The 15,847-nt window shown below is 51.3% G+C and overlaps 5 protein-coding genes across 5 annotated transcripts; 2 read left to right on the top strand and 3 right to left on the bottom strand.

Moving 5' to 3' along the window:
* Nucleotides 1–581: 581 nt before the first annotated feature.
* On the top strand, nucleotides 582–1,172 carry N7539_001144 (uncharacterized protein; the record flags this gene model as incomplete). The annotated part of the gene is made up of 1 exon (XM_056930748.1): nucleotides 582–1,172. The coding sequence occupies one exon, from the start codon at nucleotides 582–584 to the stop codon at nucleotides 1,170–1,172; it is 591 nt and encodes a 196-aa protein (XP_056795041.1).
* A 217-nt stretch (nucleotides 1,173–1,389) lies between these two features.
* N7539_001143 (ATP-binding mismatch repair protein PMS1) lies at nucleotides 1,390–4,795 on the bottom strand (the record flags this gene model as incomplete). The annotated part of the gene is made up of 4 exons (XM_056930747.1): nucleotides 1,390–4,361; nucleotides 4,427–4,513; nucleotides 4,600–4,696; nucleotides 4,763–4,795. The coding sequence occupies 4 exons, from the start codon at nucleotides 4,793–4,795 to the stop codon at nucleotides 1,390–1,392; spliced, it is 3,189 nt and encodes a 1,062-aa protein (XP_056795040.1).
* Nucleotides 4,796–5,169: 374 nt separating this feature from the next.
* N7539_001142 (serine incorporator domain-containing protein) lies at nucleotides 5,170–6,750 on the bottom strand (the record flags this gene model as incomplete). Its single annotated transcript, XM_056930746.1, has 3 exons — nucleotides 5,170–6,475; nucleotides 6,541–6,620; nucleotides 6,700–6,750. 3 exons carry the CDS (start codon nucleotides 6,748–6,750, stop codon nucleotides 5,170–5,172), a joined length of 1,437 nt encoding a protein of 478 aa, XP_056795039.1.
* Nucleotides 6,751–8,065: 1,315 nt separating this feature from the next.
* Nucleotides 8,066–10,096, top strand: N7539_001141 (uncharacterized protein; the record flags this gene model as incomplete). Its single annotated transcript, XM_056930745.1, has 8 exons — nucleotides 8,066–8,146; nucleotides 8,211–8,282; nucleotides 8,341–8,473; nucleotides 8,524–8,628; nucleotides 8,702–9,284; nucleotides 9,357–9,372; nucleotides 9,426–9,543; nucleotides 9,612–10,096. 8 exons carry the CDS (start codon nucleotides 8,066–8,068, stop codon nucleotides 10,094–10,096), a joined length of 1,593 nt encoding a protein of 530 aa, XP_056795038.1.
* A 3,860-nt stretch (nucleotides 10,097–13,956) lies between these two features.
* Nucleotides 13,957–14,973, bottom strand: N7539_001140 (putative GATA transcription factor (AreB); the record flags this gene model as incomplete). Its single annotated transcript, XM_056930744.1, has 2 exons — nucleotides 13,957–14,646; nucleotides 14,746–14,973. The coding sequence occupies 2 exons, from the start codon at nucleotides 14,971–14,973 to the stop codon at nucleotides 13,957–13,959; spliced, it is 918 nt and encodes a 305-aa protein (XP_056795037.1).
* Nucleotides 14,974–15,847: the final 874 nt, after the last annotated feature.

Genomic DNA, 15,847 nt, shown 5'->3' with positions numbered 1-15,847 from the left:
TGGGTTATCAAATGGTAATGAAAGGCAACCGCAACAAGTGTTAGGATCGTCCATTTCATCGAAGGTCAACCCATGATCTTTTTTTTTTCTCCGCATTTCCGTGTATTACTTAGAATATTTCGATGAGGGTCGTAGTATCACTTGAATGGTGGACTAGGTTGGTACACATCATCTTGTAGATGTCCCTGTTCAGTGAGGTACCTGATACTTCGTGTTCGGTCAATTCACGCACTCATTTACATACGTACATTTTGTACAGTACACAACTCTATTATCCCGGAACAACTTACTGTAAGCACAAGCTCCTTCTTCCACGCCTTTCTTCTTCCCCTCTTTTGTCCCTCTTTGTTGATCAGTCGAGTGCTACCCAAGAAATTTCTCGTCTGCATATATAGTCCAAGGCCGCCTGAGGTTGTCTATCTGCTTTCTAGTCGGGTTTCTTGGAAACATATATTTCAATCTTCCTACTATTATCGGCACCCCGCCATCAGTTGAGAATCCACTCCCCTGTATACATATCCTCAAAGCTTGCCCCTCCACCTACGTACCTGTGTCATACGCGTCAATATATAGCAAAAGTCATGGACACCAACATGACAGACTACGCTCCATCAACCACTCATCTTCCCGACTCAACAGAAGACCACCAAAAGCAAGAGGCACTGGCCGCATTCACCGCAACTCTCCGCTCAGTAGGGACCAACCTCGAGGCGCCCCTCCGCGACCGCGCCGCCATCATCACCGCCAACGAGGCTGCCCTGCAGCGGCAAGAAGCCGAGTTGGTAGAGCACACGGCGCAGTTGGCGCGGCAAAATGCGCAGTGGACAGGGTGGGCGGAGGAAACAAGGGAGGGGTTGAAGGAGATTGGGGATGTCCAGAATTGGGCCGAGATGATTGAGCGCGATCTGTTGATTTTGGAGGACATGATGGATGGGGTGGAGATGAGAGAGAATGAAGAGGACGAGGGAGACGATGATGATAGAGAGCATCGGGGGCAGCGAGGTGTTTCAGAAGAAGACGAACAGATGGGTATGGATGAGATCTTACGCTTGGGAGTGGCAGGCGATGAAGATGGGCCAGTGCAAAATGGGAATGGACTCTGGCAAGGCAAAGGAAAGAAGGCGGATGATAGAAAGTCGTCGAGATTTTGGTTGCGGTGGTGGTCAGGATGAGAGAAGGCGGATGTGGTAGGGAATCCAGTCAACTTAGGGCTGCAGAACTCAAATTGGTCCTTTTTCTACTGCGGCGTTTAATCGAAACCTTGGACGCAATGACTATATGCATGCGCATGTGAAGGTACAGGTGCAGATACCGATTAGATGGCTCTATATCCTTCGTATGAGCTTAGGATCGAAGATGCGAGCTGTAGTCTCACAGTGACGAGAGCGCTTATGATGCATCTCCCTCGTCCGCCTCAACATCTTCTTCAGCAGCGTCTCTTTGTACATCTTCTACATATCTCCTCCACCTGTCCAAACCGCCGGCGCCGACCTCCTTGTCTACCGCCGTGTCCTCCGGGAAGTCTCGATATTCATCAAACCCTTCCCACGACCCCAGACTCATCAAATGCCGCATTGTCGGTCTTCCGTGAGGACAATTCCAAGGCTTGTCGATCGTTCCCATGTTCCGCACGACCCGCTGCATCTGGCGGCTCGTCAGAGTTTTTCCAATCATGATACTCGACCGACAGGCACGCATCGCAAACATCTTCCGCACTTTACTGGGTCGAGGTACCGACACGCTGTTGGTCGCGGGAGAATCAGACAGGAGGACAATCAACTCTTCCAGATCGCGCGAACCAAAAACGACTTCTTTGCTGAGCGGCAGCGAGACCAGCTGACATCTTCGGCCAATCGGCTCGTCACCACTCTCGTCCACAGTCACGATGAACCCGTTCTTCTCAAGAGCGGACCGGTTCTCCAGTACAACCTCCTCTTCGACTGCGGTGAGATCGAGGCGTTGGGGCCGGACCAGACGCTGATTCTGCACTGACGTCTCGGCTTGAAGGCGTTCGAAATTAAACTTCTCATCCGACGCGTGCTGGTCGATGATGAAGAGCTCATCTTGATCATGTCCCGGTCGGACTGCGATAATAAATCCCAGGTTGAATTGACCAATGATACGCATTTGCGCAAAGTCTGTTTTACTGACAGTGAGAGATAGGCGATCCTCTGCCGTTTGGTCATCTGCGATATCTGTATCCAATTGATGAGACGGCATCTCATGGGTTCTGATGCCTTGTCGCAGCTGCTCAATCTGCGCGCGGAGCTGAGGGGCCGAGGTGTCTATAGTGCTGACTAGGGAAACAGTGGCATCACGATGGGCAGCCCCCTTGTTCAACTTGTTCGCACGACTGGTGTTGTGAGTAGAAGGTAGAACGGCTTTTTCTTCTGCCTGGTGGATCAGCCGTTGAACGACTGCTTCTTCCTGCGCCTTCTTTGCGAGCTCGTCAAGGAACGCGTCATCTTCCGTGACAATGGCTGATTCTTGCGCTGTCTTCTGTCCGTCATTGCTGGGGCCAGTCGTCTGCGGATCAACGTTCAGAAGGCCGTCCGTGTGATCGATGTCAGATGAATGAGCCTTCCCATCAGCTCGCCCATGCTGGGTATCTGGGCGCTTGTTCAAAGAGACTCCACTCTCTGTTTCTGTTGCATTGTTGGAATCATCATCCGCTTTCTCTTCCTCTTCTTCTAATCCAGGCTCGTCCTCCTCCTCCTCCTCTCCCTCGGTATGGTCACTTTCGTCCTCGCCTTCGACCTGTGATCCTCGCGCCGCAAAAGCTTTTAATTGCTCCCCAAAAATTCCAGGCCGAGACGGGGTATGTATTCTTCGCTTTCGCTTGGGAGGATCACTCGACAAATATCCAGTATCAGTAAAGCGCTTCCGCGGCCGAGCGCTGCCAATCATAGAGGTCACTGTGTGTTCGCCAATCGTAATAGTGGCCATTTCACGCTGCTGTCGACAAGGACGCATACGATCGAACGCATTCTGCACAATGTTTGGCAGATCTTCAGACGCATCTGGAAGTCGAGCTGATGCTGATGGTTGTCTGCGAGGTGGAGAGGAAGGGTGACGACTTGGTGGGTCGGAATACTTATGTGATGCCATCACTGGCGAATTTTGGGACTCATCCTCGAACCCACGCCGGGATCCGGTGGAACTAGGCGGTTCAATCGTAGGGGGTAATGGCGTCTGGCGCGATGATCGTGTAGACCTACTTGGCGTTGAGAAGGGTTCCACCACACCGACTTCACTTTGCGTGCTCATGAATCTTTTGATACTGCTTCCCGCAGTATTTGGCGGTTCCCCGGTCTCTTTGTCCGAATCATCGATGGTAGTATGGCTCTCTTTCCGAACTGGAGTACCGACAAGGCTTTCCTGGGCAACTTCACGAGCAGTGATAAAACCCGGTAGCGACCCTAGTCCTTGCTGTCTTGGCGTTGTCTTTGCGGATTTATAGCCCACTAATTGTGACTGCGGAACTGTCTGGTCGGCTGCTTCAAATAATTGCAGCAGAGAAACCTTGAGTGATTCAATCAAGGCCCCCGCGTCGTGGAGCAGAATGGTTCGCTTGTCCGGTGAAACATTGACGTCGTAAGCATTCGTATCCATTTGGAAGTCGGCGAAAATGAAGGGCGACTGCGAAACATTAAATGATTTGTATACCTCATTGAATGCTTTTGCAATCTGCGGCAGTCCGCACGGCCGCGAATTAACAAAGAACATCTGTCGGTCTGGTGTTTGACGCCCTTCTCCAAAGACCGGTCGAGAGATATGTCCTTTGATCACAAGCTGATGAGACTGTCCTCCACCTCCGAGATGCCTCATGGGACCGGAAGGTTCATACTCGAGCTCCAGCTCAAGAGGGATCAGTGCCGATAGTGTCTTGGCCCCGTACACATTGGTAATATTCTCCTTTGTCGTGCGGTTTCCGTTCGTCGAGAAGACGACCACATTTTTCGTCTTGCCAACAGTGTTCCTGACACTGAACTTGACGTCGGTACTGATACACGCGTAGGCGTGGAGCAAGTTGAGCACTTTTCCATATTCTCGCTTGATGTTCTTCTCTAGCTCTCGTCTTCGCACGGGCAGGCGTTTGAAGATACCCTCCACGGATGCCGTTGTTCCCTTTTGTCCAGCCACAATCTGAGTCTTGCGTAATTTTCCCGATATTTCAAATTCCAGCCGATTGGCACGAGGCGCTTGATGTGCTTGAGCAGTTGTGATGTGAAAGTCGGCAAGGGCACATAGCGAAGACAGGGCTTCGCCGCGGAAGCCAAAGGTGTGGAGGCTTGTAAGGTCTTCGTAGGAGGAGAGTTTAGAGGTATAGTGTTTCAAAGCTGAGCGAAAGGCCGCGTCGTCTTGTAAGCCAAATGATCACCGATTGACGGAAATTTGTGATTCTTTTTTTCGGACGCAAACTCACCCACATTCTCATAATTGTCCGGCGAAATGCCACTCCCATTATCCTGCACCTCGATCAGGTCCAGCCCGTTGTTTTTGAATCGAACCTCTAGCAACATGTCAATGTCCAATCGTCTGCAAATGTCTTCATGCGTTTTGAGAAATAGTCGCTGTTTGATCTGAGGCCCTGCTTACCTATGGTCGTTGCGCCCGCATCGAGACTGTTCTCAACCAACTCTTTGGCGACAGAGCACAGATCAACAATGACCTGCCCAGACTGGATTTGATGGACCTAACGGAGTGAAATTATTAGCCGGGTGCATGATCACCGCTTAGTGTCAGGGTCATCAAGTCATACTGAGCGAGCCTCGATGGCCTTTATCGTCGCCATTCTTCCAAAGTCTGCAGAGACAGGTTCGCGTCGCACTTTACGCGTGAGGGGAAGCTGCCAAGCTCGGACTGATCGGACGCGCGGGTTCTCCACATGGTCTCGAGTCTAGATAGGCGGCCAACGTCAAAAAGTGTGTGTGTTCAAACTTGGTAGAGAACTTTCTACAATGGCAGCGAGGTAAGAAAAATTAGGGCTATTGGAAATCGCAATCAATCGCAAGCATCAAACAGCTTCAAAGATTTACATAGGATACAGGGCTATTGACCTGAACTCATTGACCCACCCTCGTCCGTCCAAACAGAATAGCAGGTGAATAGAGGGCTGCTTGCAACGCCAGTATGAAAGGGAATGAATTAAGGACGGCGCTCTTCAGTCTAATACACGGCGAAACGGTCTGGCAGAACAAGTGGAGCCACCAAAGTCCAGAGGTAGATCGCATAGCACACCCAGGAGCTGAAAATCTTCACCCAGCTAGCCCAGTAAGTCCGGCCGACCGGGACAAAGTCCATATTAGAATCGATAGTGATACCCTGCGACAAAAGCGTTGCCACCCAGGTTGTGGCCAAGAAGAAGATGATGTGGAAGAGCGTGTAGCTGTACTGGGTGGAACCTCGCTCATCATCCTTGCTCGTGGTCTCAAAGTCATCCTCGTCATCGCTCTCGTCCAAGGCACTGGCCGGCAGGCTACCACTCTCCACGGCAGCACGGAGAGCCTCGGCACGCATCTCGCGACGAGCGTTGGGCTGCTGGGTGACCAGTCCGTGCTCATTATCTTCGCCAAGCTGGATATAACCTTGACCACCCTTTGAACCCAGGGCAATTCCTTGAGTGGCAGCTCGCGTGGTAGTGTACGCGACAGTGGCCATGGTCACGATGGCGCCCAGGATAATGGTAACAGTCCGAGTTCCACTGGAGCGAATCAGTGGGTTGCAGTTCTTGTCATCCGGCTCCATGGACACAGCGGACAGTGTGAGATAGGTGCAGTACACCGTGACCATAGCGGCTTGAGCCAGTCCAGCACGAGGGTTGGACTCTTGAACCGCCGGTTGCACGGACACCGCAGAGATGATCAAGAACACGATCAAATTGACGGTAATGGCCGCCTGATTCATCGAGCATCCGCTCTTGGCAAAGAAGATGTACATGAGAATTGTCATCACCAGAGAAGCCAGATACATACCCAGGGTTGAGCCAATCAGCAAGCCGCGCCACAAGCGTGAATCACTGTCCTCGATCTTCTGCAGACAAAGCTCGGCCCAAGTGTGTGCAAGATCAACCAACAGAATCAATCCCAGCAGCAGGAAGAGCATGGCGCAGAAAAAGGCGATGTAGTTACCATAAGCGAAGAAGAAGGGCTCGGGAATGAAGAATGACATGACAACGAATCCAATCCAGAAAAGGATCTTCGGGCCCCAGAAGCCATTCTGCAAAGCCGCACGACTGTCTCTGGTGTTTTTCACACCCAGCAGCAAAAGTGCCAAGATAAGATGGAAGAGACCGAGGCCGAAATTAATGCGGTGGACGGCAACCCAGCCGTGACATTCCTTGCCGTCGCAGGTAATCTCCATGTAATCTAGAGTCAAATGTTGTAATTTCTTCATCGCCCACGGCGTGAGCATGATCCACGAGACTATGGAGTTGATGAGCAGAATAAAAGCGTATGCGATTCGCGTTGCCATGCTGTACGGTGGTCAGTCATCTTCAGTGAGAATGAGTTGGGGAGTGACTGCTATCAACTAACTCACCTGTTCTGAAACTTCCCACAAGCACTGCAGACCGCAGAGCAGGTCGCTGCGCCGCAGCATGATCCACCGAGCGTGATCAGCTATTGGGAAGGCAAAGTGGTCAGTTTAAGTACTGCTTGGAGGCCCAAACCAAGAGTCGGGGCGACGGAGGCAACTTACTGTGCCAACGCTAGGCAATGCCATGAGCGGCAATGATAAGAGGGCACCCATGATGGCGCACAATATACAAAGTCTGTGTGTGAGATATTAAGACGTCCGAAGTCGGTGTTCCAGGGTCAGAAAGAGCCGACAGACAATCCGGTGTTTGGTGCCTAGAGTCTCGAGAGAGACGTTCATGTCGGTCAGGTGGAGTTGCCGCCGATCGCCCGCCTTCGTCATCCTTTCCTTAGTCACGTGCAGTAATATGCGGATGTTTCTGCTCTCTCCAAACTCCACAGAATGGGGGCGGGGCGGGCGGTGTCCACCGTCAACCGAAGACAACAAGTCATGTTCTGTGAACCTGGCTCTATGTGCAACTGGCCATCATGTCCTCGGCCGATACCATTGCAAGGGACTATGAAGCTGCTGGCTGCAAATTGAGTCAACGCTGCTTCAAGGGACCATCATTGTATGTAGACACTCTGTATCACATGGGTACCCAGAACCGGAGTACGGACCACTGTAATCATGTAATGGGTAAACAAATGAACATCAACTGACAACCAGAGGACGATACTGTATGCACAAGTGTGAATAACATTCGCCAAGCTGCCGGTGATCACAATCAAGAGCCACGAGGCAGCCTAGACTGACCCGAAGCGCTTGGCAGCTTCGAGGAGCTATACGTAACCAATATTGTACCCGACCATGTGTGTCCCCGGAACCGAGTCCGAGCTCGGTTCCTAGACAACAATGACTACACTTGTTGCTCCTGACTCGAGTTTAAGCCTTCTTGTGGTTACTGTGAAGGCAGAGGAATAGTTTGAGGGTGAACCTTGCGACCAAATTGTTCTCGACATGCGCCCTGTCAGGCGGTTTCAAAAGTCCTCTTCCGCAGGAAATAGCCGCGTGGGACTGTGAAGTGTTAATTACTCTGCTGTTTCCTCTCGATCCAGAAAAGAGTTCCGCTCGCCGTGTCCTCAGCCCTAGCCAAATGTGGAGATCCTCATGTGCCGGGAAACACGGCCAGACCCGCTTGGTCTCCGTTATCGTCCGTTATCGCAGCCTCCCTCGTATGTCGATTACGACGCCTCGGAACTTCTGCTTGACCCCGTCTAACTTGGCTTCTCGACTCTGTTGCTCGCGGCCCTGAGAGGTGTGATCTGGCTTTTATATCGATCGCTCTCTTGACGATTCCGATGTCACTTCGGCTTCTTTTTTCTCGTTTACGCCCTCTGCCACCAGACACGAAGCTCGAGCCTTTCGCACGTTGACGCCATCACCGCCGCCCCTCGTGTTATCTCAAATAAATCACCGGGCAGTGGGCACGCGTTTCCTAGCTCAGATCCGAACTTTCGAGCTGTATCTCAGCGAGTTGGGAACGGAGATGACAGCGTCTAATAACCGGACCGGCCGCATCATTTCGGTGATTGCTGGCACTCTGGTCGCCTTATCGTGCGGCACGAACGTATGTCGCTCTATTGAAAGACAGTGGTCGCGGTTGATCATACTAAACTTCAATGACTGGACAGTATGCATATTCAGCATGGGCGCCTCAATTTGCGCATCGAATGAGGCTTTCGTCGACCGAAAGCAATTTGATCGTGAGTGGCGCATTACCGGCCCTTTCTCGAGGACGCTTTCTTGTTGACAGCGTCGCAGGGTGTGGCAGGTAATTTAGGAATGTATGCCATGGGTATTCCAATGGGACTTCTGACCGACGCCCGGGGTCCGCGAGTGATCACTTTCATCGGTTCGATTCTATTAGGCTTGGGGTATTACCCAATCTATCGAGGTACGGGACGCAAGTATCATCTTAGGGACATGTAAAGCTGACTGGCCCAGCTTATCAATCTGGGGAGGGTTCAATGCCCGTAATTCTTTTGTGTTTCTTCGCATTCTTAACCGGTGTCGGTGGCTGCTCCGCGTTTGGTGGCGCTATCAAGACAGGTAGCTATTCCTGAAATATCTGCCTTTTCCACATTGAAAGGGACTTACCCCAGCTGACTTCGATGAACAATAGCTGCTTCCAACTTCCCTGATCACCGTGGGACAGCGACCGCGTTCCCATTGGCGGCATTTGGGCTCAGCGCTCTATTCTGGTCAAATGTGTCCACGCTCGTCTTCAAGGATGATACGGGTCGTTTCCTGCTTCTCCTAGCCTTAGGAACCTCAATTCTTGCGTTTTGCTCAATCCCGCTACTCCGTATCTTTGCTGCCGAGTCATATTCGTCGCTACCTCGCCGTGGCTCTGACGACTACAGTCAGGCTCAGCCCTTGCGCCCCGCGAGCGACATAGCCGGCTCAGTCGATCACAGCTCCACGGCTTTTCATCAAGAGCGATCAGCACATGCACGAACGCCTTCTTCTGCGTCCAATCTTCGGGGTAGTGTTCAGGGCGTTGATGCTGATGAAACCTCGTCTCTCGTCTCGAGGCCCGACGGCAGGCCCTCGTTTGACACCCTGGACGATGACTTCCTCGGTGATGTGGCCATGGAGGCTCATTATCCAGACATCCGTGGTGTGACGATGTTGCGTCATATCGAGTTTTGGCAGCTTTTCCTGACCATGGCTCTCTTGTCGGGCATCGGTCTGATGACGATCAAGTAAGTTCAAATAAAAAGAAGGTGTCAGCATTGCTCCAGCGTTCTTTATCCCGCTAACACATTGGATCATAGTAATATTGGCAATAGCGTAAGGCTGCACGGGTACATGAAGTAATTACACTTGTTCTGACAATTTCACAGGCCAAGGCCCTTTGGCTATACTATGACGACAGCGCTACCTCCAAGTTCATTCAGCAAAGACAGGTAATGCACGTCTCAATACTTTCGTTCGGTAACTTTCTTGGCCGACTCTCCAGTGGTAGGTGATAGCATCAGTCTCAAGTGGTACCTCCCTTCTGACCCCTTCTGACACCTTTGACCTATTAGGAATCGGGTCGGATCTGCTCGTGCGAAAACTCAACATGTCCCGCTTCTGGTGCCTCCTCATCTCTGCAGTCATCTTCACTTTGACTCAACTCGCGGGCCTGTCGATTTCTAACCCCAACACGTTGATTGTGGTCTCCGCTTTCACTGGCGTCGCTTACGGATTCTTGTTCGGGGTCTTTCCCTCCCTGACTGCCCACACTTTCGGTATCGGGGGCCTCTCCCAGAACTGGGGCGTCATGACTTTGGCTCCAGTTTTTAGCGGTAACGTCTTTAATCTGTTATACGGGACCGTCTATGACCGACATTCTGTCATTGGGCACGAGGGTGACCGTGAATGTCATGACGGCTTGGCTTGCTATCGCTCCGCCTACTACCTGACATTCTTTTCTGGTCTTGCCGGTGTGGCCGTTTGTCTGTGGAGCATCATTCGAGAGAGGCAGATCCATAAAGTCGGGCGTACAAAGATCGATCAACGTACCGCCTAGTTCCGGTTCCAATCGATCGCAGCACCAGTGAAAATACCCCTCGACACACACACACCCACACACGATTTGCTTCTCAACTCACTAAGGCTTTTCGCACGAGCCTTTGGTCTGTTTTAGCTCTGTTCTATTTCGATCTGATCTTTTTGAGGTGGTCTAGCAGCACACCATCTACTGCATACGCCTGGGTTGCTTCTGGTCTTACAATATACCTTGCATTTACTAGCGGTGACATTTTGTCGCATTTCCATGTTACTTGATCTGATCTTCCCTTGTTTGAAGCATCTCCTCCGTGCCGAAAAACCGGCCCTCCCATCATACATCCTTTCAATTTTGATATTCGAGTTTTTTGCATATCAAAATACATTATTGAACTGGGGTCTGGGGTTCCCGGGCTACCATAGTATCGTGATCGGCTATCGATCAATTGGCTAATCGTAGGCCTCACTTTTGTCAATCAGTCTGCGTTCATAGTGAATAAATCTTACAGACCAAAAAAAAAGCAAAATGGAACTCCGAATAGGGGAATCGAACCCCTGGCTGCCGTGTGAGAGACGGCGATGTTAGCCACTACACCAATTCGGAAGTGGAACCAGGCACTACTGAACTAGCCGAACTGGTTCATGCAATGACCGTATTTTTTTGACAATATCATGCATCCTAACCCGACACGGCACCTTGGACACAGCTGGCTCTCTTGATTCAAGTAACTTGACCTGGTGTGCATGGTTCGGACATCCGTTTTGCTACCTTCTCGTTTACTAGGACAATTCTCACCCTCTTCACTTACCAACTTACTCTCTGCTATCATTCAATCTGACTCGTATATCGTCCGCTGACTTCGATCCGCCACCATTGTCTGGAAGTGAAAATGCTTGGAGGCCAAGAAAACAAGTAGGTCATGCACATGTAGATACTCTGCAAGGTTAGGTGGTCATCCTCTCTGCTTACCACCTGTCTGATCGGACATGGTTGGCACTAGGTATGGAGGGGATGTATTTCATGGGCTACCAACGTATACTTTCGTCTTCTCTGTGTCTACCTGCTATCATTGAAAGGACCTAGCTAGGCCTCTTATTCATACCCCTCAAGATCCTAAAGCGAATCCGGCGGCGATGGTCCAATCGGTTCACCCGCATTGATGAAAAAGCCAAGACTCGCTGCTAGATGTATGGAGATGCATGATACATCAATGGCAACTCATATCGTGGCAATGATAAATGCATTGAATTGTCCCTTTTGGCAGGGCTTTCAGATGCCAACTACCTGCCTGAGAATCCGCGTTGCATTGTTAAGGGGCTGGCTATGTAGGTCTCTTTGAGCGACGGACTTCCACAGGGCATAGACTATCTGCTATTAGTCTGAATGTGATTGCTGAAATACTGATGCCTTGGAAGATTCGTGGACAAGTTACTACGTCGAGCCTGTTTCCCAGTAAGGTATCTGTATATCTCCTTCGGCCTTCTTAGGGTGAAGAAGCAACGCACTACCTGGCATGCCTGCAGCATGGACACCGCTCCGTGGTGTGTCATACTTGATTGTGGCCACTGGCCATAATATTAGATATCATTTTGTGACCTGGTGATGTCCGGCTTTTTAGGGTTCACACAGCGCTTCTAAATAGTGAAGCGAGAGAAAGGTATGCAACTTTTTGCCAGTAGTGTAGCACTCGCGGTTTTGACCAGACAGACCCAAAAAACAAATGAGAAAAGAAACTCCGAATAGGGGAATCGAACCCCTGGCTGCCGTGTGAGAGACGGCGATGTTAGCCACTACACCAATTCGGACGACAGTGGAACTAGATGAGCTAGACACTCCTCTCTGAAATATCTTACAAAATTTGCTTATATAGATGAACACTCAACCCCAAAACTTTTGATCCGCCCATCGCGATGGAGTAGGTGGTCATCCATCGACTACATGATTCCAGCCCGAGCCCGTTGGGTTACGGCCAGTCATGGTTTACTTGACAGTATGAAGCCCGCAGGTTCGACAGTCCTTTCTTGCACTAATATTGTTCATTTGTGTTCATCCTCGGTTTATGACGGCGCTTCCACTCTTATGCGATGTAAGTTGGATTAATAGCTCTCGGAGGTGCTCCTGGAGTCCTGACTCCGGAATCCGTAACGGCCCGGCATGCTAGGAGGCGAGTATGACTATGCACGTGTGGGACATGTCCATTACTCCATTGTCCACCGCCTTGTATCGCATTCGCAGGGATTTGTCGTACTATCCATTACTCAAGGTAGGTGGCAGATGGCTGTACTGCGGTGAAATTGACATGTTCATATATCCAGGCAATTGTTCCGCCAAGCTGCTTTGGTTGCCGCAACACCCGTGTCGAGAAACATACAATGTACAGTGATATAGGGAGAGACCCTAGTAGGGTCGCACACGTATCCGAGAGCGGCTTCCGACGAAGTCGCAACATGAGGTTGCATACATAAGAGCCTTCTACGGGTGGGAGGGTATAGTCATCGGGAGTCGAATGTCCCTAAAGTGCTATTTAACTACGCCGGGCTACGATCATAAAATTTTAACCGCCGGACGACGCGAATAATCGTCTTCCATGGGATCCATCCGAACGATTTAGCCGATCTGAACGATGTGAAATCGACTGGTGGACCTGCGTCTAAAAGTGACATGCGCTCTGGTGCTGAGGAATGTTGAACAATATATGAGAGCAATAAATAGCCTTGGTCTTTGCTTGATCTTTCGCTTGCCGCTGGAGGGCTCTATCGGGCGATTGCGGAACTGAAGTCGTTGGACGGCTTTCCAGAAATGTAGATTGGTTCATGACGCCAAAATTTGTGTCGCTCAACAACTGCCTGAGCAATTAGCTCAATCGGTTGCAACGCCTATCCGAATTGGTGTAGTGGCTAACATCGCCGTCTCTCACACGGCAGCCAGGGGTTCGATTCCCCTATTCGGAGATTCTCTTTTGCCTCATGCTTTTTCCATCTTCGTGTGGCTCTGCGTCGAAGTGGCAGTCGAGTCACAGGTTGCTTTTATTACGTGTTCGAGATATGAGGTTTGCAAGCTGCCATGAAAAAATAAAGAGTACAGGCTTCAACTGTCAAGATCACCCATGACTTCGACCCATTCAATTGCTGGCAGGCCCGGATAGTATGCGGCGATGCGCCGATGCGGTGCATGCATCTTAGTCATACCATGTTGCAACGTCAATGCATTTGTTATCGATAACAACAATCGTCGATTATAGCATTCAACGGGGATTTTTTCCCCCTCGTGATGTTGGAGGACCACTCGACGAATAACTGCTTGTCAACGACGGTTCATTCCGATACGCAATGCCGGTTGTCCTCTCTCGCCATCCATAGTCAAGCTGCACAGCGTCACCTCGGCCTGGCCTGTCGCTGGATATTGGCAATACAGTCCCTGAATAATCTGGCCGACACGCAGCGCTCCGCTTGTTCCATTCTAGTTTGTGTTTGATACACTGGTCTGTGGACCGTATATGACCCGCATGTGCCACATAGTCATACTCATCACTAGATTGTCAGGCAGCGATTCAGGCAGGGTCGATTACTGGAGATGAATCCGGGACAATCACATTAAGGCATACTGATATTTTTCGTACATCACTCAGACAGCGAATTAAAATAAAACTGTTCGGTCAACACGTGGCCAGCCAAAGAAGAAAGGGGCAATAACAAAGATGGTTGTGTGTAAGAGATAGCTTTTTGGCAATGAGAGTTCCAGTCGAGAAGTGCGTTGGGGAAGGGTATCAAAGGGACCAGGGACGATTGGATTTCATAGCATTCGCAAGACAGGCTCCAAAAACACAGACTAGAATGGAAGAAGCGGAGCGCTGCGTGTCGGCCGGATTATTAAAGGAGGACTCAGCTGCTCTTGGGAGACTGAGATTGCGTCTGAGGTGGGGCTGGTGATTCCTCGGAGGAATTCTCGACCATGTCGGACAGCCGGATTCTCTTGGCCGATGGCTCTGAGCTGTCTGCTTCCACCGATGCGCTAGCACCAAGCTGCTGCTCCAGCTCACTGACACGACGCTTCAATTCTTCCTCGCGCCGCTGAGTCTCCTCCAAACTGCGGCGCAGTCGAGCTTCGGAGTCACGCGCAATCATCTCCGAGCGTCGTGCGCTGGCGTCGCTCTGCTCGAGCTCGGCGACACGTCCACGGAAAAGCTCATTGATGAGATCCAGCTCACTGACGCGAGTCTTCAGGGAGGTATTCAATGCCAGGAGGCTCTCATATGTTTGTGGTGAATCCAATTGACGGTCCAGAGCCGACGGGGACGGCTGCCGGAGAGGAAGCGCAGGAAGGCCGGATGAGCCTAGTCCGCCATCACGGCCGGCAGTGACTTGATCAAACATGTGTTGAGGTGCGATGTTCGAGTTATGTGCCTGCATCGACCCAAAACCGGGGGTGTCGGTTCGCGACAGCGGGGAATTTGAACGATCCGAGTGACCTGGCGACATCTTTCGCGAAGCGCGACGGTATGCATTGGAGGCCAGGGCGTTACCCGCATCGGTGGTTCCGCCCAGGTTGTTGCCATCGATCGCGCCGCCCGACTGAAGCAAATGGCGTGTGTCAGCATCATGAGAAATTTCTTGTAGTGGAAGACTTTTGTCAAGGAGGGGTGAAAATTTTTCACGGCCGCAGGAACTCACCTTGCGCTTGGGGCCTTGGCCGGTCTTGACGCGATTGCGACTTTTGATGACATCGGTTTTCAGGCTTATCGGACGTGGGCGGCCATGTAGTTTGAGAAATAGCCCGCAAGCGTTGCAAAGCACAGAGCCCAACTCGTCGCGGCGCCACAAGGGCGTAGTGGAGGTGCCGCAGTTCTGGCAGACAGGCTGTAATTGCGGTCGCTTGTCGTCAGTCAATGTGCTCGCCATGACTCTTGAGGGTATGAGAGGAGTGAGAGGGGAAACAGATGGGAGGATAATGGTGATGATAAGATTGGGGGAGAGATTTGATGGGCTCGATAAGGATAGGCGATTGCAGAGGCGCACGGATCAGGTGGTGCCAAGGCCCCGTCACTCGTTGATAACGGGCGCCGATAACCTCCGGTGGCAGAGATAAGCCCCATCGATAAGCGTGAAAACCATGTAGCGGAGCAGCACTGGATAACAGATAGTGGTATGGGGATGCAAACGAATCATTGCGACATGGACCGAGTCGCGCGACGGATATCAAGGACATAAGGTATAATGCAACCTACCGGACTATTGCTCTGGCCGACAGTTGGTGCTGTGCTGGCGTAGCTGATGTTCGCCATGCTAGCGTTCGCGTCGAATGATTCACTAACAGGGGATGAGGCGCACTAAATTAGCATTGCCCCAGATGAGTGACGAAGAATCACGATTGATAATAAACAGCCTTCAAGTTCGATAGGATTTGTCTGGTCTGATCTTGCCAAGACACACCGACATACCGTAGATTAGACGTGGGAGCAGACGCGACCGATGCAAGAGCTGCCAGTCCTGGAAGGGAGGTGCTCAAAGATACCGATCCGGGGAATCCGTCGCGATAGTCAACGCTGGCAAGCTTGCTAATATTGGCCAATTCAGACGGAACTGGGGAAACCGTCTGCGGCGGAACGTCGTCGTCAGCCGAAGGTGGGCGCGCAGCAACCGGATCGACCGATGGAGAGTCGATGCGAGAAAGCTCCAAGTCTTGATGTCCAGGAGATGGAGGTTTGAGAGCCGGGTCGATGGGCGACGCCGGAAAAAGAATGGAAGCCACTGTGAAGGGCGAGGGCAGGGAATC

Source organism: Penicillium diatomitis (genome assembly GCF_028827545.1).
Source record: "Penicillium diatomitis strain IBT 30728 chromosome Unknown utg000001l_segment0_segment0, whole genome shotgun sequence".
NCBI lineage: Eukaryota > Fungi > Ascomycota > Eurotiomycetes > Eurotiales > Aspergillaceae > Penicillium > Penicillium diatomitis.
This window is presented reverse-complemented; position numbering and strand designations above follow the sequence as displayed.